This window comes from Nothobranchius furzeri, chromosome 10, assembly GCF_043380555.1.
Source record: "Nothobranchius furzeri strain GRZ-AD chromosome 10, NfurGRZ-RIMD1, whole genome shotgun sequence".
In the NCBI taxonomy this organism is placed as follows: Eukaryota; Metazoa; Chordata; class Actinopteri; order Cyprinodontiformes; family Nothobranchiidae; genus Nothobranchius; species Nothobranchius furzeri.
The window spans coordinates 40,582,989-40,609,588 of record NC_091750.1 but is presented as its reverse complement, the minus strand read 5'-3'; the positions used below and the strand labels follow the sequence as shown (position 1 = coordinate 40,609,588).

Sequence of the window (26,600 nt, the reverse complement as noted above, 5' to 3'; positions counted from 1 at the left end):
TCTTCTCCTTCTTCTTCTTCTTCTTCTTCTCCTTCTTCTCCTTCTCCTCCTCCTTCTTCTCTCATTTTCCTTCTCCTTCTTCTTCTCCTTCTTCTCCTTCTCCTTCTTCTTCTCTTCTTCTCCTTCTCCTTCTTCTTCTCCTTCTTCTCTTCTTCTCTTCTTCTCCTTCTTCTTCTTCTTCTTCTTCTTCTTCTTCTTCTTCTTCTTCTTCTTCTTCTTCTTCTTCTTCTTCTTCTTCTTCTTCTTCTTCTTCAATAAGGTAGACCAGTCGCCCTCCACCTTTGTCACATTCGCTGTGGTTTTGGTTCTTCAAGCCAAAACGGTCTAGTCCACCTTTAAAAGGCAGCGAATGAAAATGAGTTGAATGCAATAAATGTTGTTAAAGGAATATAATGGCAATTGTTATTTTAATGTTTTTCACTGCTTTGTTGCATTTTTGCCATGTTTTCAAAGCAAAGGAATTATAAAGTCTCATCCGATAATTCGATTACCTTGGCAGAATAGATGACTATTTAAATAACCAATAGGTGCAGCTCTGCTTTCAAGTGAAAAATAGTCCGAGAACCCGCTGCACACATCTTACTCCCTTGCTGCCATCTTATCTTCAACCTAGCTAAGAAGTGTGGTGAGAATAGTTCAAATTTACCCAGCAACACCAGACCTGTAACCTGGCAGCACCTCTGTGTGTAGCCCCGCCCCGTGTCGAGTCTACACATTTCCATCCGGCCTCTGCAGCAGAAACCATCTGAAAGAGGGAGGGCTATCTGGTAGAATATTCTGAGCTGATTGGAGGTCCCCCCCCGCCGCACACTTTTACGTAGTGCTACCCCCCCCCACCCCCACCCCCGCGTACTCTCTCAGTCCGGCCCGCCAGGCTCATCGAGGTTTTCTGGGGAAAATCCTGAATGGTGTTTTAAGTCACACAGTTATGTTATTTGAACCTGCTAAAGCGAGCGTCAGCTGGCGTGGCCATGTTTGTTTTGCTTAACCAGGCGCTTGATATTATCGGCAAAACGAAGTACCACCTTTCAGTACCGTGCTGACACATGATTGGTCTGGCCTATTTTAGGCTGGAGGTTTGAACGGGAGTGGTACAACATGGATTCTCCTGAGTTTGGAAAACTCCAAATCTCGTGAGAATTCATCTTGCTGCTCAAGGCTCCCAAACCTCTTCCAACCCACTCAAATGCACAGTGCTCTCCTCCACTCACTTTAACACAAATCATCTGGGATGAGTGTAAGAAAGGCAAGACTCATCTGATTCATAATTACTGCCTCCAGCCCCCCCCCCCCCTCATCCAGCAGAGCACATCTTCCACTATCACAGTCATCTGCATCACTACTCCCCTTAATGACAACACACATACACACACACACACGCACGCACGCACACACACACACACACACACACACACACACACACACACAAACGTTTCTCTAACTCTACCTGTGAGTGAGCACAGTGAGAGGTATCAAATCTCTTGAGGTGGCCGTGGATCAGTGGGTAGAGCCCAGTGCACATTTGGCTGGTGAGATGGCAGATACCTCTTTATTTTGTTCTAATTGATAATGGGCAGTACAAACGGCCTGAAATGAAATGAATGTAGTCAATGGTAGATACTGACTATACCATCCCACCAATAGTGTGCATGTTGATGATGACATCAAGCTGCGCCTACTTTAGTCGGAAGCTTGGCGGTGGGTGGAGGAGGTGTTTGTTAACAAGACAGGTCAACATCGGTTACATGGAATTGGTTTGGGTTTCAGGAGTCGGACGTCGAGCAGAAAAACATCATCTGCAAAATATGCTGGGCGACAGTAATGGTGAAATGAGGAAATACTAGTGAGTTTAATTTTTTTTACCACCTCAAAACTGTTTTATTTTATTTACTCTTTATTTAACCAGGAAGATCCCACTAAGATTAAAAACCTCATTTCCAAGGGAGTCCTGGCCAAGAGGCAGCCGGAGTTACAGTTACTAAATCCTCAGGTCTCCCAGGGACAGCGCAATGTGTGCAGCGATGTCATCCGCGCCGACTGGAATTGATAAGGGGAATCATATGCCAAAGTGGTGAACGATTCATAGGAATTGAACCAGTGGGAACCGGTTCTCAACAAGAACCGGTTTTCGATTCCCAACCCTACATCCAACCTTATTTTACTGTTGTCAAAAAAAAGCAGCAAAGCATCCTTTTACCTGCAGTTATTTACTACTGAAGAAACACAGACCTGTTCAGCCAGGGTAACACTGGTATGGAAACATTCTGAAAAGCTCTGTTATGGACAAAACATTTTTTCCAAATGGTTCACATCTGATCTCATCTGGATCAAATAAGCTAAGGAATTGAATTCACTGAATAGAAATAATGAATTTTAATAGACTTCTAGAAACTTTAATAGTAAAAAAAAAACAAGTAAAATATTTTTATGAGGCATTGTTGAGAGTACAAGGTTGTATGAGAGTGAGATAAATGAGAGAAAGTGGATAGAGAGGGTGAGTGTGAGGGGTGAGCTACTAAGATGGAGATTTGAATGTTTAATTAAGTCAGGGAGGATTAAAGCTGGATTATACATGAATTGTGACACAGCAGCAAATTAGCCTGTAAACTTTAATCTGAGAAGCAGACCAAACCAAAGACTTGACTAGCAGGTGTGTGTGATAGTCAAACACTGAGGTCACATTAATTATAATAACACAGATTGTAAAATGACAGGTGGACCAAAACAAAGAGATTAAATCTATGTGGATGCAAATATATTATCCTACTAGCCAGAGTGCTCTGTGTTGTCTGTCTATTTCAGAAGCCAAAGCACCGGCATTTAACCTTCATTTTCACTTTGACTCAAGTCAAAGGCCATTTGTTGACCAAAGTGTTGTATGAAGTGAAAGGCGTCAAATCACAGAGTAAAGCCTAATATAGACTTCTCCATCTGCATGGGTGCAGAGACACGCAACGCCATTATGCGTCGGTGCAAGGGCTCTACAACAGGTTTGCAGAGGCTGACGTCGAAAGTGACGGTGACCGCAAGCTTGCGATTGGTCAGGACAGCCCTTCTTTTAAATCTGTCAACAGCCCCAGAACTGCCCCCAGAGAAAGTAAAAAGATACTAAAGGCAGAAACAGAACAGATTGGATAATGCCTTGTGGAAAAAGTCAGAAAATATGAACGTTTATTCACCTGTGACTGAAGGACTGCAATGATACAGAGCAAGCGTTTTTTTTTTTGTAGACAGAAATGACTAGAAGTGCTGGATTAAAGGTGCCGATCGCACAGATGGGTGAAGAGTTTGTTCGAGTTAAAAAGTCTAAAACTATGTTAACACAATAGTAGATTATCTTAGACCCGAGACGTATCTGTAATGGTGGCAGGATAGCCCAGAAAAGTGATACACCAGCTGTTGTCTTGGTGGGGAATTGCTTTACAACACCTCCCAGGTCAGTGCATGTGCGCAACTCCCAACTCGAGCTTATGGAGATGTATCAAATAGGCTTAATACAATAGCAACGTAGATACATATAGGAAGGAAACCTTGGGTCCACATCACCTCATTTATTTATTTAACAAGGAGTAACCTCACGACACGTGCCATCTCATTTTCACAAGGGTCCGTATAAACAAGATCAAGAAAGCAAAGAGAAGCGACAGAAGGCAGCCAAAACCATGTACAATAAATGAAAGCAAGACATATTTTCTCAGTCATGTAATTATTATCAATAAATCATTGTCAAAAATCATTACAAATGACTACACACACACAAGGTGCTTTTATAAGACCTGCCATGCCGGCAAATCAGCGTAATATTACCGCAATGGTATGTCTATAAATGCACCATGCCAGCATGGCGTTGCGCGAATTTTGCGGCATTCGTTCAGCATCGCTTGGTAGTAATATTGCCGCATCAGCCTCTCGCCCCTGACAGCTAAACGCGTGTCAGCCCCGCTAATCCCTTTGGAGCGACTGTGGGAGGCCCCCCGCAAAAGAGGGTGGTCACGTTAGTCATGTATACTGTGCGCCGAGTGCCGGTCGGAAGGAAAACCGGCTGGACGGACGCGGAGACCATGGAGCTTTTGGCCGTACGAGCAGACGAACAGATTAGTCGCCTTTTTACGGGGATGATGAGAGACAGCCGGCTGTTCAACGGAGTGTTGAAAACACTGGCTGAGCGGGGCGTCAAGCGGGACAAAAAGCAGGTCACATCAAAGCTAAAGGTCCTGGAAAAGAAATGTCATCAGTCTGACGTGTCTTCCGTCTGACGCTGAATGCGCGACCCTGTACGTCACATGTGGAGGGGCCGCCCAACGACCTCCCTATATCCTGTCTTGGTTTGAGAGGTGTCTGATGGCAGTATATTCTAGCTTCAGCTTTGCTACTATAAATGCCAAAATCCTCCCCAGGGTGCCGCGGCAAATCCCGTTTTGCAAACGCTATGGTCCTATAAAAGCAGCTACACACACACACACACACACACACACACACACACACACACACACACACACACACACTCGGACCAGCTCGCATAGCTCACCCTACCCCCCATACCTCCAGCATCACATTACAGCAAAGTGGAAAGAAAGCACCATGTACATCGTTGTATACAATAAACAGCATAAACACTAACAAAATGTTCAAAACACCATTGTATAGCTGTAACAACAAACAATGATAGCACTAAATCAATAAGTAAATAAATAAAAACTAGTAACATGTACAAAAGCTGGTACTCTGGAGGTAAGTTAGAAATTGCGAAAAGAAGTGAGAGAACGGGTGTTCCAGGTTTGGGGAGCTTTTACTTTAAAGCATATTTCCCTACTTCTCTGCTGACTCTTGCGAAGGAGCTGCAAATGTGCTACAATAACTGAGCTAAAGTGACTGGTTTCAGGTCCATAGTCCTAAGGAAACCTGATCAGAGCAGGTAAGTCAGGCACCAGTGGAGGCAGGGACAGCCACTCTGTTGTGCTGGAACCAGCTACCAATTACCTGATACACAGCAGCTTTCAGCTGAGCGAGCTGAAAAGGACTCAGTAACAGGACTCGCCTCAGCCCAGTGGCCCAGTGATACAGGAGCTCAGTTTAAACCCACAGCTAAACAATTTACTTCCACGTAGTTCATTCACCTCTCTCCACAGTTTGGATTCCAACCAGGGCTGCCAAACAATTAACATTTTTAAATGGATTAATCACAAGATTGTTGATTAATTTAGATTAATCATGATTCAATATCATTCAATATTTATCTAGATTAATCATTGTCGCCATTTTGCATACTCAGGAAAAAGAAACACTTACAGATAACGCTGGAAAAATGGGAATCTGGTGCAGTTACAATGTTACCTGCAACTGTATCCTCACTTAATAATAGGTGTGCAGTCGTTGATGTGCATTTGTCTAGGGTAGACTTGCTGAGGAGTGATGATCTGTGAGAGTGATTTGTTGCAAGCTCAGCGAGGTGTTAGCCAAACTGCCAGCAACATCCCTAAGGTACGAATGCTTCACATTAATTTGGTATCTTAAACTGGAGGTGCTTTGAGGAAAAGAAAATTCCCCCTTCACAATGTAAGACTGGAAGATCGACTGTTCTGTCTCTTTTTATACTGAAATTTACCAGCAGGACAGCCAACGGGCTGTGTAGCATCTTCCATGTTGAGTTTACTGGCCACTAACAGACAAGTTGGCCATTTGCTCGTGTGATGGTAACTCTACTTGGACAAACTGTCCGAAATGTAAATTCTAAGAGAGCTAATAAACTAAATATAGCCCAAACATAAAAACACCATTACTTTTCTGAACTCTGCAACATGGACCGCCTCCTCCATGATGATTTATTGGTTTAGCATTTAGTCAAAGTTACATCTGTAACCCAAGGATCACGCGTGGCAGATTAGATGGTACCAGTATCAGGAGAACCACCACCCAGTGATGAACGCCTGTGCTGCCATCAGATCCTCTGTGATGTTTGACTAGGTAAGGAGGTGGTACACTCTGGGAAGCCATTGACTAGTGGGTGACTTGTTAGGTGGTGACTGAGTGCTCGGGTCACTGGAAGATAGAGAGCGTTGCATTACACATACAGTACTGGTTGTTATTTTCATCACACGCTGCTGTCAGATTGTTGTTCCTGCCTCGTCAGCAAACGGCTCAGTGGTGCAGCCTGCTGCTGGAGTGTTTCACTCTGCTCTTACATCAGTCCTGGTCCCACTGCACTCACGGACTGGGTCAGCTGTTGGTGGTTCCACACAAGACCCCACCTCATGTTCAAGTGTCCTTGGGCAGAACTTCAGTGTCAGGAAAATCCTTCTGAGCTGTGTGTCTGTGTGTAGGTGTGTGTATGTGTATGCATGTGTATGTGTATGCATGTGTGTGTGTGTGTGTGTGTGTGTGTGTGTGTGTGTGTGTGTGTGTGTGTGTGTGTGTGTGTGTGTGTGTGTGTGTGTAGGGGTGTGTCTGTGAGTGAGTGTGTGTGTGTGTGTGTGTGTGTGTGTGTGTGTGTGTGTGTGTGTGTGTGTGTGTGTGTGTGTGTGTGTGTGTGTGTGTTTGTTTACTCTTCATATCCTGACCTACTTCCCTTTTCCTCTCCTGACATTCCACTTCCTGTCACAGCTGCCTGGTGCTCCCAGATAAGACCTTCCAGTACATTCCACCTTCCTGTTGATGCTCGCTACTTAATACAGCGTTATTTCCTGCCCGGTGTGGTCTACCTCCTGATAACTCTGTTTCAAAGAACAACAACCTCTTTTGTCATGTTCGGATGGAGAAAAGCATGTCCCGTTTTAGAGATTCGTTGGAATCCAACCAAGTGACCTCTGTTGATCAAATACTTAACAGCTGACATGTTTAGGTGCTGCACTGACTCAGGAAGACGTGGGCAGTGGTTGACATCAGAACCGGGAGGACTCTCTGAGCTCGTCACACAGGTGTACCGGTGCCTGGTCAGACCTTGTGAGCAGTCATTTTTATTACCAAGTCCCCTCATTCATTCAGTCATTTCTGATTCTTTCAGACATCGTGGCACACCAGACTGATCTGTTTCACCAGAATGCCGGTGGGTGGACAGTGTTATGGCCCATGACTACTACGCTCACATGCTACCAAGCCTTCTTGGCCTCTACTGTACCCTTATTTTTATAATCACTGGTAACTTCTCCTGAGTCTCACATGACATTAGCATTAGTTGTGTACTAGCGTTGTCCCACCTCAGAATCACAACATAAATCATCTCTTTCTTTGGTTTTAGTTAAACCAGTGTCGCACCTAGCCAGGTTTTTTTCTTTGCTGCTGATAGCGGTGCTTTCTAAGCTGCACATGATGACAGGTGGATGTCAGGATGCAGCTCAGTCCCAGTCCAGCTGTTTCCAGCATCCACTCACCATGGCACCAGATGTGCATGCCTCATTTGGGAGCCTTATCTTTTACTTCGTCTTTGAACACCGGGATGATTAGTGCTAAGAGTCCATGCTGCTTCATTATCCATCCCAATTTGTGTGTGGAAGGACTGAGAGGGGGAGGAGCTACAACCTCAGTTGTTTTTCAAGCGTGTAAACATGTAGAAACGCAAATGATGTACTTTAGGAAAGTACATCACACCTCACCACATCATCTGTCCTATGAAATATTCCTGGGACTTGGAATAACTTGGTTGCAGGGAATAACCATCCTTAATACCAGAGCATTTTTGTTGTGGGCAGTGGCAAAACCCCATTTACACACACACAGGGACTCATCTTGGTACTTGATACTGGCGAGTAGTTGAATCATAGTACTTTTACTCAACTCTGTTTGAAAATATCTCGTATTGTGCACCCCAGATTCACAGCATTTTTAGCTCTGATTTTTCTTGACTTATTTCGAATCTTACCCTTGTTTTTGAGCCTGTACTCTGCTGTTTGGGTTTTGTTTTCTAACAGCAGAAAACGACTTGGACTTTTCCTGTTAACACCTCTTCAGAATTTCAAGTGTTGTCATAATATTCTTCTGAGTTTTCCACCTACAAGTGGCTCTTTGAGATCATGTTGAACACACTGGGGACTGCATTTCCTTCATGTTCCTCCCCAGGCCTGTTCTCCTCACCAGCCAGAGTCCTTTCATCTTCAGACTTTATTTTCCACAAATGAATCTCCAACCCTGCCTGGGTTGCAGCAGACAAAACAGCAATGTTCATTTCCACAGAGCTGAAAGGTCGGAGAGGATAACCGTGTCTTGGACTACAAGCTAGATTAGTCTTCACAAGGTAACCTCAGATTCATCCTAACTTTTCAGGAGCAAAAATCTAATCTGATATAGTCTAATTACTGATTGGCTGACTAGATTAATCAGACATTTTGTACTATACAACTGATTATCACCAGAAAACAATTCAATGATGTTAGATCATTTTATCCAATAGTAGCATATTTGGAGTCAAACGTTTAGTTGCTCTCCAGTTACCACAGCTTAAGGCTCTTTGGATCCTCTACGGTGGCTCTGAGGAACTTCACCTGAAAGGATTTTAAACCATACATTCATTTAAATAGTTTAGACAGGCCCACAATACAAATGCAGGTTTAAGCAGCTTTTTAGAGCTTGAATAGAATATTTGTGCTGACTTTCCACAACAGAATGACACTAAAACAACTGGCAACGTTTGAATTAATTTTCCACTAATACCAACATCTCATTCAAAACATATTCAGACTTTTTTCTTCCTAATTTAGAAACAAAAGAGTGTTTCTTTGTTCAAAAATGCCAACAAGTATCTAATAGTAGATGTGTAGGGAAGAGAAAAAAACACTTTAATCTGAGAAAAAAGTCAGATCTAATTTTCTGACTTTTTCTTTTCCATCCGTCCATTCATTTTCATCCACTTATCCGGAGTCAGCTCACAGGGTCAGTAGCCTAAGTGCTGTAGAGAGGCCCAGAGTTCCCTCTCCCCAGCCACTTGGGCCAGCTCCTCTGGGGGAATCCCAGGGCGTTCCCTGGCCAGGTGAGGTACATAGTCCCTCCACCGTGTCCTGGGTCTACCTTTAGGTCTCCTCCCGGTTGGACGTGCCTGGAAAACCTCACCATGGTAGCTTCCAGGAGGCATCCTGACCAGATGCTTGAGCCACCTTAACTGGTTCCTCTCGATGTGGAGGAGCAGCGGGTCTACTCCGAGCCCCTCCCATGACCATAGGTGAGGGTAGGAACATAGATCAACCGGTACATCGAGAGCTTCACCTTCTGACTCAGCTCTCTCTTCACCACTACAGACCGATACAACGCCCGCATCACTGCAGATGCAGCACCGATCCACCTGTCGATCTCACGCTCCATCTTTCCCTCACTTGTGAACAAGACCCCGAGATACTTAACTTCCTCCACTTGGGGCAGGACCTCATCCCTGACCTGGAGAAGGCATTCTACCCTTTTCCGAATCAAGACCATGGTCTCAGATTTAAAGGAGCAGGTTCTCATCCCAGCTGCTTCACACTCGGCTGTGAATCGCTCCAGAGAAAGATGGAGATCACGTTCTGATGAAGCCAACAGGACCACATCATCTGCAAAAAGCAGAGACCTGATCCTCAGGCCACCAAAACGGATGTCCTCCACACCTTGGCTGCACCTAGAAATCCTGTCCATAAAGGTTATGAACAGAATCGGTGACAAAGGGCAGCCTTGGCGGAGTCCAACTCTCACTGGGAACGAGCCCGACTTACTGCCGGCAATGCGGACCAAGCTCTGACACCGGTCATACAGGGACCTAACAGCCCGTATCAGAGGGCCTGGTACCCCATACTCCCAGAGTACCCACCACAGGGCCCCCTGGGGGCCGCGATCAAACGCTTTCTCCAAATCCACATAATAGATGTAGATCGGTTGGGTGAACTCAGATCCCCCTAAGGGTATAGAGCTGGTCTAGTGTCCCACGGCCAGGACAAACTTTTTTCATTTGAGGTTAAGTAATCATGTTAATCCAAAAGGGTTAAGATGAAGGTCAGCTGGACTTCTTTGGTTTCTTGAAGACGTTTCTCTGCTCATCTGAGGAGCTTTGTCCATTATAACTGGAATATAGGCGAGTCAAGCTTATAAGCTGTAGCTGTCTGTTGTTGTTTAAGGAGCAGAAACGACTCTGAGTACCCCTCCTCTCCATCTCTTGATGAGTTGTTGGCCTCTACTCAGAGGGCGTCGTCTTGATTAGATGCAGGAAGGTGTGACCTAGACTGAAACTGCTTAGGAATGAGATTCAAAGCTGGATTATAGGTACTGGAAAGATGAAATCTAAGCCCCTCCCCTATTTAATGTGGGTTTTTCACATCTGACATACTTTAGGTACCACATCACACCAACAACCAACTCATTGACTTTCCCTTGCTGCTGCCTTCTAGTGAAGATCTCTATATTCTTTTGTAGGGATGTTGTAAAGCGCTGGGGAATCCAGCATGGCAGGTAATAACTTTTCCTTCATGTCAGTGCGGAGATGTACAGAGGAGCATCGTGTCAATAAACCCTCCAACAACAGCCATGAAAAGTTGACATTTTCCAACTTTCTGAGATTGTGAAAAAGAACGTAGGAGGGGCGATGCCACCTCCCGTGTGTCGAGCCCATTAGACACCTTTCTTTCACCTTTTCTCTCCTTCTACTCGTCTCCAGTTTTTCTTCCCTCCCGAGAGCAGCACACCAGTGGACAGCTTTACAGCCACGGACAGGCAAGAGCCGGCGGTGTTGGCTTTTCAAAATAAAGTCAGCTTTAACGTTTCAAACCCTTTCATGTATGAATTATAAAATCTTCAACCAGGGCTTTTTAACTATTTTTTTTTCATTAATCTTCTGGTATGAATGAAGCAAATTTAGACAAACATTTAATTTACAAATTATTGATTACATGTCCACCACAGTGGACAGTAGTGCTTCTTGATAACGGTAAAAATGATACTCACGATTATTTTGTCTGAAATTGTGATCTTGACTATTAAAGACTAATTTTAAATCAATATTTATCTAAATAAATAATATTTATAATAAATATTTAAAATAAATAAGAAAAAGAAAGAAACTAGTGATGCACGATAGTGAATTTTTACAACCAATACTGATAACCGATAATTCCTGCTTCTTATATACGATAACCGATGTAAGGGGTTAATTTACATCTATTTAAGGAACCATAAGACATAAGATTCCATAGTAAATATGAAATCAATCTTATGGATCTTTGGGTACTTTTAACCAGAAGATTGGAACTTTTTATTGCAGGGATTATGTAACACTTCGTATTAACTCAGAGACAACAGAAGAGAGAGTCACCTTTAAAACGTTTAAGAAGATTTATTTCTAAACAATTTTAAACAAGACTAACTCTAAACTCTAAGTGAATGGATGGATCTTAGTGTGAATGAGACGTGAGAAGGATGGTGTATGTGTGAGTGATGTTGTAATAGAACTCTCGTATCCGGAAAAGCAAGTCTGAATGATGTTTTGATGTTTTGCTCTTAAGCTATGATCGTAGTTTCATAAACACATAAGACGCCATGTTTTCACTCCACACATACCCTTAAGATGAGAACTCCGTACAGATCCAGAATGCCAGGTCCTCGGACCCCCCTCCTTCAGTACCGGAGCCGATGAAACAGCGTCAGCAGTACGACAGACTAGTCTTTGGATTGTCTCCAGGTAAAAGGCGACAGTTGGTTGACATTATCACATGGACCCAGAGGGTCAGTGAGTTCAGCTTTTATTCTGAAAGGAACTGTTGCTTGGTTGGTAAAATGCAACAGATTTTATCCAGCTTGTTGGTTTTTTGTTTAAAAAGGAAGTCCGGGTGGCCGGTCCGATACTCCTCTTAGCATGCGGTGAACTGCAGTGAACTAAAGAGAACTCAGAGAACTGATCTAAGATGGCGTGGGAACTGGTTTTATTAATCTGGATGTTTTGATTTCTGGTCGAATCAAAGTTGGCAGATTTATAAACACCACAGGGACTATGCCACGCTTCAGAAAGGAAGGTTCTGATTGGATGAGTAAAAGCAATGTGTCATGCATTTACATTACGCGTAGTCAGCATGTCTAGTGCAGCTAGATTAAAGTCATATTGCTTATTAAAAATACTAATCATAACATTGTCATTTCACAGATCGGTCAACATCTTATTATTGACTAACACTTGGTTTGATTAGCTTTATTAAAAATAGAGTTCTTTGATTTATTAAAAAGAAAGAGTCTTTTGTCTACATTCTTCTCTTGGGCTGGAAAGGACACAGTTTAGAAGCAAATGCACGACCTTGAGGCAGTCTCATGCATGCTTTGAAAGGCGTTGTTGATCGCTTGGGCCATGTGAGAACCAGGGAGTTCCTGCGAGTGGAGCGTGGCCCAGTAGATGTTGTATTCTTCATCTAGCCATTGAGCCGTCATGCTTAGCATGCTTACCGGGCTAACATCAGAAGTCCAGATGTCCATGGTAAGACTGATGTGCTTTGCGTTTTTGTCCAGCAAACTATGAATGTGTGTTGCAAGAAGTTGGTACAGATCTGGTAGGCAGGTGTCCGAAAAGTAGCGTTGGCTCGGTATTTCATACCGTGGCTCCAGAATGTTTATTAGCTGGCGAAAGCTCAGGTCCTCCACGAACGAAAATGGCTGGTCGGCAAATGCAATTAAATCCATTATTTTGTCGTAGATGCCCTTAGCTCGTGGGTCGCTCATGTTAAACTTTTTACTTTTGTTAAATGCCTCGCCAATAGTTACCAGTCCAGAGGCTTTCCGCTTGTTGCCTGGATGAGTGCTAGCCTTAGCACTAGCATTGGCGGCTTTGTAATCCTCCCACACGTTGTTGCGGTGATGGAGTTTCAAGTGACTTATAATATTAGTTGTGCTGTAGCTTGTTCTTTTTTTACCCCATCGTGGCACTTCTGCTGAGCTTGTGTTTTAAACAGCAAGTGAATCATCTTTCTCTGACATGCTAAAGAAAGCTCACACGGTTGATTTTGACATGCTAGCATTGTTGTCTAACAGGCACTCGTCTGTAACATCACTTACATGCAACAGAAGCTTGCAGGATGGGTGGGGGTGAGGAGCCCAGGGCATTCCCAGGGGGAAATTAAACGGGCAAGTCTGTAATTTGAGGGTTTTATAATCGGGCCGTTTTATCGGGGGATTTTTTATTTATCGAATTTATCTGCATGACATCATAATTGTCTTTTGTCGGGCTATAATTATCGGGGGTCAATATTATCGTGCATCCTTAAAAGAAACAAGATAATCAGAAACCCTGATTCCTAGTATAAAAAGGTCAGTGCACTTGCTCATAATTTATGATCTAACAAGTTTAGGCTGAGGTTTGACTCGTTTGAGTGTACCCCAGACTCAGATACCCAACCAACATCTTACAGCTATACAGTGCATTTGTAATATAAGATAATAACGCTGTCCTGCAGCAGTGCTGTAGGAGTGTGGCGACGTGTCGCTCAGAGAGATTCATTCATATTTATCAGCGTGAGGAACTTTTTATTTCTAACGTATTTCTAAGCTATTGATCAGTTCATGTAATTACTGTCCCAGGTACAGCGATCAGAGGTGCGCTGCAACACTCCACCCCCAACCCAGTCTCGCATCAATCGGAGGCAAGTTGTGTGTGTGGCTCATGTTCAATGGGTGTCACTCACTCTGGCTAATCCAAGAGGAGGTCGGCTCTAAGAGCTGTTTATTTTGTGACCGACACATCCCTATGACTGTGTCCAAATTCAGGGGTGTCATGCTCATGAGGCTGGATTTTAGGACCCGTGACGTCACAGCACCACGACGAAGTCTGTCCAAATGCAAGGAGTGCTCAGAATGCGGTCTTGAAATCCGTTCTTTTTCACAATTTTGAGAACAGGTGCGGTGTAGTCTCCACACCTATATAAATCCAGAGATTCACTGCAGGACAAGTGTTGTGAGAAATTCTGTTTCCCTGTGTCGAGAGGTCACCCTTCAGGCTCTTCACACCTTTAGTGATTGCTTTTACGGGAGAACTATGTGATGTAACAATGTCATGCTTGTGATGTTTTTTATTTATATTTCCTCCTAAAAGCAATGAAAAAGTACAGAAAAAATGTTCTTGTTCGCTCTTCCAGCAAGTTTATTTATCATTTTTTAAAGTTATGTGAAAGGATGTAACCTCACTCAGTTTAACCATCTTTTATTTGAGGAAGTTTAGTCCTCGTAATGGACATGAAGTCCTGGGAATTTGGAAATCTTTGTTCTTTATTTGCCTAAGTTATTAGGGCAAACATGGTATTTTAGGGGAACAAAATTTCTCAGAACACTGGCGGTACATCTGCTGTAGCTCTTCAAACAGTAACAAAACAAGGAAACAGTTTAAAACAAGCAAGCTCCAATTCTGCAGCTTCTTCTTAGTGCTGTAGCTGTTGCTAGGTGACAGGAGGAGTTATACTAGGCTAGACTGTCTAAATGCTTAGCTGTTAACGCCCGGTCTAACCGGTCACAGATACACACGTCATCCGGAGACCCATGAGCATGCAAAACCTGAATTTGGACACAGCCAAAATCATTCCCCTTCCTAATGTCTGGAAGGACGGTCCAGAGCGCAGGCGGAGTGTTTTGCTAACCTGCAGGAAATGTTGACGGCAGTTATCTAGAAAGTAGCTAAGGGTTACCAGAGATGTTATAGGTTGTTTTCAAGGTACTTTTAGGATTTAAAAAGTCCAGAAGGGAGTCTGGAAAGCTGTTAGAAATAGCGACAAAGTCACCAAGTTGGCAACGCTGTGGGAGGAGTGCTTGATTTGCAACTCAAAGTAGCAGCATACGTTCTGAACAGTGAAGATGTTGGCTTGACTCGCTTGACTATCCACAGCTGGCCTGGGTACACTGACAGATGTGAGGCACCGCCGTCCCTACACCCACCACCAGCAGGACATGACAACTGCGACAGACTAAGCGGAGTGCAAACTTGCAACACTCCAGTTTCTTGGTTGGCTCTGTTTACAGTAACAATTTACAATAAGGGTCTCTTTTATAACGTTACTTAGTGCGTTATTAAGCATTAATAAACTATTAAATAAAGTATTAAAAATTGCCTAATACTAATATTGAAGTAATGCATTACTAAGCAGACCCCCTGGCCTTTGTCCTAACCTTAGTACACTTATACGTTGACATTATCAGTGATGTTAATAAAGGGACCCTTATTGTAAAGTGTTACTGAAATAATAATTTAAAAATTGTTTTTCAGTCAACTGCACCTTTAAGGACACTCCACTGTGTCTCCAGATGTTTCCTCACCGTTCTCCAGTTGTTGACATGATTAATTCAGTCAATGAATAACTGAGCTTTGCTTGTATGGGTTATGAGTACACAGAGACAGTTATTTTGGAGTTCGTGTTGTACTTGAACTGAGATTAGTTTATTCACCTTACGCGTTCTAGAACAATCTTCTGCAAAGTTGGTACAAGGTTTACGGGAAAAGCTGCCGCTGAGAGAATTAGTGGAACAGACTTCCTGGACCATTTCGTTTTAGAACCTGGTATAGACTGGACTGGTTTTGCAAGTCCTGGGACAGACAATCTGACTGTAAAGACACTGGACAGTGTTTTCTTGATATTTCATGGCACAAATTACATAGTAACAGTAGAGAAGGTCAGTGTTGTAAACAGTCTACGCTGTCACAATGTGTAGATGTATGGGATGGCCATTGCCTGAAACACAGTGCAGGGGACATTAGTGACCAATGTCGTGTCCGTTCCAGGGTCTATAGCAAGCAACCCTAACCTGAAGCTGCTGGTAAAGAGGAATCATATATTCAGTAAGATTGTTTTTCAGCAGTAAAACCACCTGTTCATGCCAGGAAGAGGTCCCTAAAATAAAGTTTTATCCTGAATGCTTCCTGAACCTGATGTTGTTTAAAATGTTTGTCAGTTCTGGATTTAAGGTGGACAGATTAAGGCTGCCCTATTGTTCCAACCAGGGGCCTAGGCCCTCTAAAGGTGGTTTTCCATGAGCACTATTCAGCCTGAAACAGCTCTGTACAGCCCATGTGAGTATAGTGGTTCCCATGCCAGCTCAATGACAGAAAGTGGGTATGCCCCTCATAGGCGCCAGGGGAGGAATGGGGGGACCCACGACACTCATGGGGGGAGGAGAATGAGCATGGGGGCATGAACTAATCAGTAAACAGTGTAAGGTGACCTGTATGCTCCACAGAAACACAACTCAGCTGATAAAAGGGTGGTGTTGCTTGACATTCTGGTCATTTTTATGGCTATTGTCAGACTCTGAAGCAGGAAATGGCTGCAGGCAGTAAAACACAAGGCAGAAAACACCATAGCAACCAGTAACTCCGCCCCTAGCCAGTCAGCAGCCAAAGTCATGATGCTGACCCGAATCAGCCTTGCCAGGTACCTCAACGGAGCAGGAACTAAAAGCAGGGAGAAAGTGGAGGGAAAATACCAAAGTGTGCCCTGTTGTTGGGCCGAGCTGCACCGGTCCGAGTTACTGATACTGTTTCTGGAAAAGCAGCTTAAGGTTACACCCTAGAATCTGCCCTGGTACTCATTGTTAACATTTTCCAAGCATGACCCTGTGTGTTGCTAAAGGATCAATAAGTAGTAGGGGTGAAGTTGGATGTTGAGCTCACACTGGACACCCAGGTCAATGGAACAATCAGATCCTGCTATTTCCATCTCCGGAGAATAGCTAGGATTAAGAAGCTTCTTTCACGTAAACATCTGGAAACTGTCATACACGCCTTCATTACCACCAGACTGGACTACTGTAACTCGCTTTATGCAGGCCTCCATAGCGAAACTACAGAAGGTCCAATATGCGGCGGCTGGGTTACTGACCAGGAGATCTGAACACATCACGCCTGTCTTGGCATCCCTACACTGGCTTCCAGTCTCTTTTAGAATTTCGTTTAAAGTTCTGGTGTTTGTTTTTAAATGTTTAAATGAGTTGGCTCCACGTTATCTGTCGGATCTGATCCATCCTTATGTTCCCGCAAGGAACCTTCGGTCAGCACAACAAGGACTGTTGGTTGTTCCTAAACACAGACTACAATCTCGAGGGGGTCGTGCTTTCTCGGTGCTGGGGCCGAGGCTCTGGAATGAGCTACCTACATGTGTTAATCAGGCCACCAGGCTCGGCAAGTTTAAGACCCAGCTGAAAATACACTTTTATTCTTTAGCTTTTATTCAAGAAGAGCCTCGTTAATGGATTGCTTTGCACTTTTTTGTTGCCCCACCTAGATTTTATCAGCATGTTTTTATTGGTTTTTAAATGGTTTTATATGTTTTAATTTTTTCAATGTTTATTTCTGCTGTGCAGCACTTTGTTTGGTCCTTGGGCCATGTGAAGGCGCTATATAAATAAAGTTTCGTAGTAGTAGTAGTAGTAGTAGAAGTAGAATCTGTTCAATCTGAAGGTCTCTGAAAGTAGATCTACTCTACCTTGACCCGTGTTTAGAAAACTGGTGATAATTTCATCTTTGCATCCACTAAAGCAGATGAGCATTCCTACACTTCCTTGTAGTTTGGACTGAGTTCATTTAAAGAAACCGATAAGGCAGAGGAAGGGAGTGACCCACTCCACCCATCTTTACAACATGAAACAGTGGCTAAGGTCACCCTCTAAAGCCCATTTTCTCATCTGCTGTAATTACAGTGAGCCTGCAAAGGTCAACAGTATCAAGCTGTACCTGTAATTATGTGATAAGAGTATAAAACTAATAAACAGTAGACTGTCAAAAGGCCTACTGTGATGAAGTATTTCTGAGGCTTTGCTGAACAGATTCAGATGTTATGGAGCTGATCTGCTCTGTCCTGTTTAATTTCTAACAAGAATGTCTTATTTAGGAACAATCTGGCTCCGTTTCCTCATTTCCTCAGTTTACTGTCAGCAACATGACCCTCTGGGCGTGTGTTATCCTTGAAATGTGCTCTTGCTGTTTCTCTCTGTAGTTTATGTACCACAAAACATTACATTTTAAGGTACACTGGTACATGATTGCCTCTAGGATATGTCAGTGGTGTGGTGGGCTGTCGGTCAGGGGGTGGGGAGGGGGTTATGTATGTATATGTATATATATATATATATATATATATATATATATATATATATATATACATATATATGTGTGTGTGTGTGTGTGTGTGTGTGTGTGTGTGTGTGTGTGGGTGTGTGTGTGTGTGTGTGTGTGTGTGTATACATAAGAAGTCATGTGTACTCTCTAAATTTTGGTCTGGTAACTCCAGGTTTGTAGTGAAATGTATTATCTCTTCAATACTTTTTAATGCCTGTTCAATGGTTTGTTGCCAGGATTATACATATCTACACTTGCAACAGAATAAATATATCTAAAAAAAATGGTGGACTTTACAGTTGTCCTCAATCTGGGTACAAATAATGTGGAGCTTCACAGGCACCCTTCAAAAACCAGAGAGCCCAACCACAAGCCCCGCTGGTGCCATTACACCTGCAGCTCAGGAAACAAGGACCAGGCGGGACTAAACCCAATTAGCCACCTAAAGGAATCTGTTCAGATCTAAATCTGGATTACAAAAATCACATAGGGGAAACCCTGAATGATACGAAACAGCTGACATAGAAAGCTCACCAACCGACCTCCTGATGGAGCTGATAGAACTCCAGTTAAGCAACGTTATTATTATTATTATTATTATTATTATTCGTCATCGTCGTCATCTTCCTCCGCTTATCCGGGTCCGGGTCGCGGGGGCAGCATCCCAGCTAGGGAGCTCCAGACCGTCCTCTCCCCGGCCACCTCCACCAGCTCCTCCGGCAGGACCCCAAGGCATTCCCGGACCAGATTGGAGATGTAACCTCCAACGTGTCCTGGGTCGACCCGGGGGCCTCCTGCCGGCAGGACATGCCCGAAACACCTCCCCAGGGAGACGTCCAGGAGACATCCTGACCAGATACCCAAACCACCTCAACTGGCTCATTTCGATCCGGAGGAGCAGCGGTTCTACTCCGAGTCCCTCCCGAATGTCCGAGCTCCTCACCCTATCTCTAAGGCTGAGCCCGGCCACCCTATGGAGGAAACTCATTTCGGCCGCTTGTATCTGCAATCTCGTTCTTTCGGTCATTACCCAAAGCTCATGACCATAGGTGAGGATTGGGACGTAGATCGACCGGTAAATCGAGAGCCTGGCTTTCTGGCTCAGCTCCCTCTTCACCATGACAGATCGGTTCAGCGTCCGCATCACTGCAGACGCCGAACCAATCCGCCTGTCGATCTCCCGATCCCTCCTACCCTCCCTCGTGAACAAGACCCTGAGATACTTAAACTCCTCCACTTGAGGTAGGACCTCTCCCCCGACCCGGAGTCGGCAAGCCACCCTTTTCCGGTCGAGAACCATGGTCTCAGATTTGGAGGTGCTGATATAGTTTTTACAGGAAATACTGAATCTTCATTCCGCACACCTCTTAATTCCCCATGGAAGTATTTTTTTTTACTATAGGTTATAATTAAATTGTTAAATATTCAACCTTTGATGTTAAGAATATATGTAAAAGTAGCCTCGAAGCTTTTGTTTCATATCATTCAGTCAATGTGCAACTGTATTGGCAGGGCAGCACAGCACGTAACGGCCAGCAGCTGGCTCACTCCTTTCTACCAAACACCTTTAGAGCTGAGTCGGTAAAGTTGGCATGAGAAAGCATTTCGTCCCGCGGCTCAAGGAGTTGGCAGAACCAGACGTTTGTAACCACAGAAAGCTGTCGAGTGGGATGAATGCTGTTGTCTTTGCATTTTTTGCAGTCTATATGCAGTTTCTCTTTGTTTTTAACGTATCTCTCAGTGTCAGCTGGGTCCGTTTTTGTCGAAGTTGCTGCAGTAAACTGAACAGGGTTTGTTTTTAAGGGGATGTATCAGATTCTCAGTGTTGTGCTCCACTGTTAATTTTGACAAGACATTTAATTTAGTTTTAATCTTAGAATTGTGACTAAAGTTCTTTTGACTTTTAGTCAGAGTATTAGTTGAGGGTGATTTTGTATAACTTGCTTGTAGATCAGCTATAACATTATAGAGGGCCTGACCTTTTTGAGAGGTCATTGTATTCTTCTGGCCTGTAAAAGCTGTAATGTCTCCCCATGTCCCAAATTGTGGCGGCTTTTACATCAGGTGTTATGTTGGAGGATTTATAAAAACCTATACATTTGTTAATATGTTTCACAAAGTCTGGGTCACAGAGTGAAGCTGGGTCCAAGCGCCCTGGGGACCGCTACGCAGGGTTGACTGAGAATGTTATATCCAGAGAGGCAGGAGCATGATCAGAAATAATTATAGGATCATAATTGCAAAAGCCAACTGAAGAAAGAGATTCTTTGTCTGATAGAAAGAAATAAATTCAGGGAGAATGTACCATGTACTGGAGAGAAAAAGGAGAATTGCTTGTTAGCTGGGTTAAAATGATGCCATACATCTGTGATTCCGTACTGATGCATGAATGACTGAATAATTTGGCAGATTTAGTAACAGGTTATGCTTTGACTGAGGAGCGGTCCATCACTGGATCAACACAGCAATTAAAGTCACCGCCAACAGTAAGTCGACTGTTATTCAGATCAGGGTGTGAGTAGAAAAGTTTCCTAAAAAGTCTTCATTATCCCAATTTGGCCCATACACATTAATTACAATGACCTTAGTGTTCCTAATTCTGCCTCGAACAATAACATAGCACCCATTAGAATCTGAATTCACATCAGTAGTAGGAAATAAAACAGTTTTATGGATGAAAATGGATACCTCACGTGCTGTACTGTTCAATGATGAGTGAAAGACCCGCCACACCCTTCAAGATCGAAGTCTAAGGTGGTCTGACAGGTTTAAATATGTTTCTTGTAAAACTGCAATTCTGGTGTTTAACTGTTTCGGGTGGTTGATTACTTTCTTTCTTTTTACTGGAGAATTCAACCCCTTCACATTCCAGGTTTTATATGATTATATTTTAGCATAATTTCATTTTGTAATATTATTATTTTACTGTCTTTATGATTTTATTTATTACTTATTTTCTTACTTTTGTCATTTATGTTAGCTCTTTTATTTTCATATTTTTACTCATTTTAATCCAGTGTTTCCTCTGTAGGGGCCCTCTGCCCTGGGGGGCGGTGGTCGACTGTAGCTTCCAGGGCGCCCTAGGTAGTGTTTAAGTGGAGGTGGGGGTCTATGCTCCCCCTCCTCTCAGCGCCCTGACTTAGTATGGAAGACCTGATGCTGCCGGGGCACACGGCTCCTCTGATGGCGTTTCCTTGCCTTACCTTATTTGGCTCATCTGGACTCAGCCAAATATAAATTTTTACTGATGTGTGTGTGTGTGTGTGTGTGCGTGTGCGTGTGTGTGTGTTTGCGTGTGTCTGTTAATGTTTTTAAACTGTTATGGAAATTTGGGGTCCTTTCGTAAAGCACTTTGCTTGAAAAGCGCTTTATAAATAAAATCTGATTGATTGAAATTCAAACATAATTAACAGACATCTCTCGCGCCAGATCCAGACCCGTATATTATGATACTCATGTGTTAACAGCAGTAGGGAACTTCAGAAGAAAAGAAAGAAAAAGCACAATACAAAACACATAAACACACCCTTGTACACCCGCATTCTCCCATCTCCTTGGATGCTAAGATGCTAACAAAAGAAAAACTGAAAAAAGAAAAAACTAAAAGAACTGTAATGTAACAACAAACAAACAAACACAAAAGCGGTTGTTGCAAAAGGCAACAGCCTCCCTCTGATAAGCCAAGCCGATTAACACATGTTCTGACTTCCCACCCTTTGCCCCCCTCCATCACCCATTACAGCATAGCGTTCGGAAGAGTTTGCTGTGAAATTATTTCCTTCCACATAATTTTATAAAAAATAAAAAGAGACATCGCAATAAAGTGACTAGCGTTACTGCTCAAATAGTTCCATCCTTGTCCTTGAGGAAATTTTCTGCCGCTGAAACAGATGAGAGCCACTTCTTATCCCCATTCGGTTAGGTGATGCGCAGTTTGGCCGGAAACAACAACGCCAGGCGGAATCCCCGCTTGTATAACTCCAGCATAGAAACTCGATATTTAGATCGTGTTTTCATTACCTCCAGACTGTAATCCTCTTAGATACGGATTGGGTGACCTTTGTAGGACAGCTTCCTCCTCTTACAAGCTTCACGGATAGCCAGGACCTTTACTGGATATTCAACTTCTCCTTCATGTTTGCTCAGACATGTACGGAGAATCCTGTCCGCTCATTGGTCAGTGAATGAAACCTCCATTGATTGTTCCTCGTCCGAGCGACAGCGATGAAAAGTTGAAAATATTTCAACTTTCTGGGATCGCACATTCTGACTATTTTTAAACGGTGCAATATCTTTGAATTACTATTTTACCCCGAGAACTTTATTGAAGTAAGTTACGTGTAAGAAAAATGATTTTTACTGGCACACAGTGTGGTAGTCTGGATGCAGTGGAGGAAAATAAAGGAACCAGCAAAGGCACAAAGGCAGAACCGGTGTCGGTACAGGATCTGCTCGGGTGCAAGATCAGCTCGGGGTCCTTTTACTGCCGATGACGTCAAAGTACGGCAAACCCACTCCGACAAAATACACTACACATCTATACTGTTGGAAAGAATTTAGCAGTTTTGTTATTAAAATAATGTGTCTTACAACGTCCTTGTGTTTATAATGGTATTTGTAAAATAAAACACTATATTGTATTCATAATATTGAACTCCTCTTTGAGCACATCTCTTGAAGGATCATAGGTATTAGCAACACCTGTGACATTGTATTTGCAGGAAAGAAGTGTGTCCCGTTTATTGAAGTATTTTGTGTGTTTACCAAAATATCTGTCTGTACTTATTTGATTGATGGTAGTTTTACTTTCTATTAGACTCCAAATGTAATAATTTTGCACATTTCTAATTCATAATTTGTAAGAATGTAATCGGTGATATTAGCATTCCTATGGGTTTTTCCACGTATATTAGCATTGCGCTAACCACTCGCTGCCAAATTGCAGCCTTTGCGATTAGAAAATCTCCTTTTGTCACATCGCAATTTAATTGCACATGCAGTTAATCGTTCAGCCCTGATATACATGCAGCTCTATGCTAAAAGTGTATTTTCAAAGAGGTAATGATGGATTTCTTTGTAAAAGTTGTCCATCTTTCCAACAGAAAAATTTGCCTGGACCAACGTAACGTGATAACAACGTAACGTGATTACGTAATTCCGTAAGGTTCATTTTCAGCCAATCAACTACTTTGACGTCACCGGCAGTCGACGGACCCCGAGCCGATCTTGTCCCAACACCGGTCCAAAGTTGGGATTCAAAAGTGCAGCTACATGCAAATTGGCTAATGCTAAAGCTAACGAGTAACAGTCTCACGATCAAACACAGAAAAATATCTGATGATCGCAAAACTAAGAAAGACTAAACTCTACAAGCGGATGAAAAGTCCCCACCGTCCTGTTTATTCTGCATCCTGCAGCGCTGCGCATCAAAACCTCTGCAGATACAAGTCACATTACTGCTGGCGCAGGAAGTAAGGAAAGCCGTTGTAGTATATAATTCACAAACGCTTCTATCTTTGAACATAATGAACTGGATTATTGCCAACCTGTACATGTTAATGAAATGCATTATATTTTACTGGATACATTTATGTGTTATTTTGACTAAGATGAGTGTTATTAATACAAACCTAAAATGTTACTGAAATGCACGTCAAATATTTAAAAATATTTTAACTATAAATATCAGATGGGAACAATGGAACTAAACACTAATCTAATGCATATTATTGAGCCTTTTATGATACTTTGCCTTTAAAAAGTGAGAGCAGTTGAATGCACAGAGTACGCATGTGCTGGCGCATGATCAGGATGGTACCACCTCTGCCTCAATTTGAGCCAGGAAAAACCCTGGAAATGATTTCCTTTCTCAGATGTTGTGACGTTTCTCTTCCATGTGGAGCTGCTGGTGACATCTTACAATGGATCAGTAATGTTCTTTTATAGTCTCCTGTTTGCTGGACACCTCTTATCAGTCAGACTCACCTGTGGTTGAATGCCTGGTAATTAGATTTTTGCAGTTTGACGTGTGACTTTTCTTCTAAGACTCTAATTGTGGTGAACTCATTTTTGCAACATGGCCTTGAATGGATTTGTTAGGAAAATCACTTTTTTTGTGAAATTGAACAAATCTGGTTTGCAACCAATGGCCCACATGAGTGGGAGTGTTTAGTAGAACGGTGTCTGACAGAGAATGTTGATTCTGGAAGGAAACTAAAGGTTTTCTTACAAATGTAGTGGGGTGTACTCATTTATGCTGAGTACTGTAGAGTTTTCATTCCACCTTATCCAAAAAAGATGCTGGTATTTTGAATCTGGATATACTATTTGAAAAATGTTTTTGTGATCAATATTTTGTCTGCAACTGGATACAATTCTGACCAGAAAGTTCTTTATCCAGGTGAGTGGGTCCAAACTTCGATGATCAATATGGAAGCCATCCAGGGTCAAAAGGTGGTGCTGAAGGCCTCATACAACCCGGATCCACTTAGTGACCTGAACACCAACACCATCATCTGGAATTACATCAAAAACACCACCCAGCCGGTGAGCAGCCACACTGAATTTTATATGTACAAGTCTGGTTATTTTCAATTTAAGCATTCAAAGCTGGGGTTCGTAGTTTATTTTATTTATTTATTTTTTAATTCATTGATTTTTTCCCCCCTGTCCTGTCTGGCTGTGAAGCAAACAGAATTGATGTCTGAATGCTGGTGACAAGCCTTACAGATTTACTCTCAGGCATCAACGCTTCTGCTGTTAATGTCACGCCTGATATTTAAAACTTTATTGTTATTGTTTTTTGGATACTTTTGGGGTGGGGGGGGTGGGGGGGGGGTCACAAAAATAAACAATCAATGATGGACAAGAGTCTGCTTCTCGACCTGCAGAAAAGGGACACAGAACAATACAACAGGAGTGAGTAAACGCACTAAGATAAGAGATAAAAGAGAAACTAGTAAAACCTAACTGAGCAGCGTTAGTGAGCTGAAAGGTACACAAGAACGCCACAAGGTGCCGCTAATAGAGGAGCGTCACACTGACGTCTGAAGACAGTCCTGTGGGAAAGGCGAGGCTAAAGTAGTGTTTGGAGGGCAGACTTAAACCTATAAAGGGAAGGTGTCAAACGCTCATGGAGCACATGAGGAGGCACGCTCACCCCGACGGTGTACTGTTGTCCCTCCATCCTCCTCTCTTTGTGTTTTATAAAAATAAAAGCTTTTATGAAGCATGCTGCTTCTTTCTCTTATTGGAGCCACTAGGATAACTCCATTTCATGCTTCATGTTTTGGCTATCACTTTGAGTTTGTTTTGAACGCTCCCGCCTCTCTTCTTCTTATTATTTGTGGTCTTATGGCACTTGGCAAACAACAATTTGGTGCATTACCGCCACCAACTGGATTGGAGTGGAATGACTACCAATCACTTCCAGTTTGTGCATCGCCGTCTTAATAATCCTCTTATGACCATAATTATAACAGGGCCGCCTGGTATTTTTTTAATCTTATGGCTGTAAAATTGTAATAAAAAGCGCAAAGTGTGTGTAACTCTCTCCTTTTTTCAGAACAACTTCAGCTTTTAGTGTATGGTTTGTGTTTAGAATTTATTTCTATTAAAGCCTTTAAAAAAATCAGCTTAAAAGTGAAAAAAGCAAAAAACAGATTTGAATTTTTTTACATTTATTACTGAACATGAACTTCTAAATTACTGGGCAAACTACTTAAACTTTGAACTGTAATGCATTTATTCTTAAAAAAGTTTGAACCTTGGTATCTTTTGAAGCAGTTTTTAAGACCATTTATTTTTGTAAACTTTCAGACGTTTTTATTTGATGTGGTAGACCTTGAAGCAGTTTCTCTCCAGCTGCAGGCAGAGCACACCTCATACCATCCTGGGGTGCTTCTCTTGCACACCGTGTACTGCTGTAACAAAAACTTTTGTTTTAGCAAAAATAATTATTTGTTGTAAAAAGATAAATAATGCTGGAATGAAGCTGAATCTTATAATTAGCAAATAGTTGAGGGTTGTTCAAATAAAAAAAATAAAAATACAGATGGAACAAACATTCATACCCTGGTTCACCGGAGATCTGTCCTTCTTCGTGGTCACTGTCTTCAGATAAAAGCCTTCTGGGACACCTAATGGATTGTGTTGATTTTCTTTGAGGCATTTCCATAATTTCATGCTGGCTTTTTATGCTAAATAGCTTCCCCGTTCCGTTATCCGCTTTCACCACGGCGCTGCGCTCCGCTGTGCTTCGTTTCAATCAGGCTGTACAGCAGGATTTCCCCTCGTAGCGATATTTTACATAACTCTGATTGCTTCATGCTATAAATCGTTGGAAAGCTGCTTGTATGTACTTTTAGGAACCGTTGGAATTTCTTTGAATCTGATCAGCCATTCAAAAGTTATAAAACGGAGCATTTTGGATGACAAACTCAGCACATCTCTGAATCTGTGTTGTGATTCGTTGCGCTCAAGACAGGGAATCCCGGTGACTACCGTAATGTATTGTATATGCTCGAAAAGCCCCACTTTTATTCTTTTCAGCACTTTTGGAATTTTAATGATATCTTGA

The 26,600-nt window shown here is 42.7% G+C and overlaps 1 protein-coding gene across 1 annotated transcript in view; it reads left to right on the top strand.

The window, feature by feature from the left end:
- Positions 1–26,600, top strand: part of esama (endothelial cell adhesion molecule a) — a 53,506-nt gene that overhangs the window by 19,651 nt on the left and 7,255 nt on the right. The window contains exon 2 of the mRNA XM_015960194.3: positions 24,423–24,568. Within this exon, the coding sequence (XP_015815680.1) occupies positions 24,423–24,568 (146 nt within the window). The remainder of the gene's footprint in view (positions 1–24,422; positions 24,569–26,600) is intronic.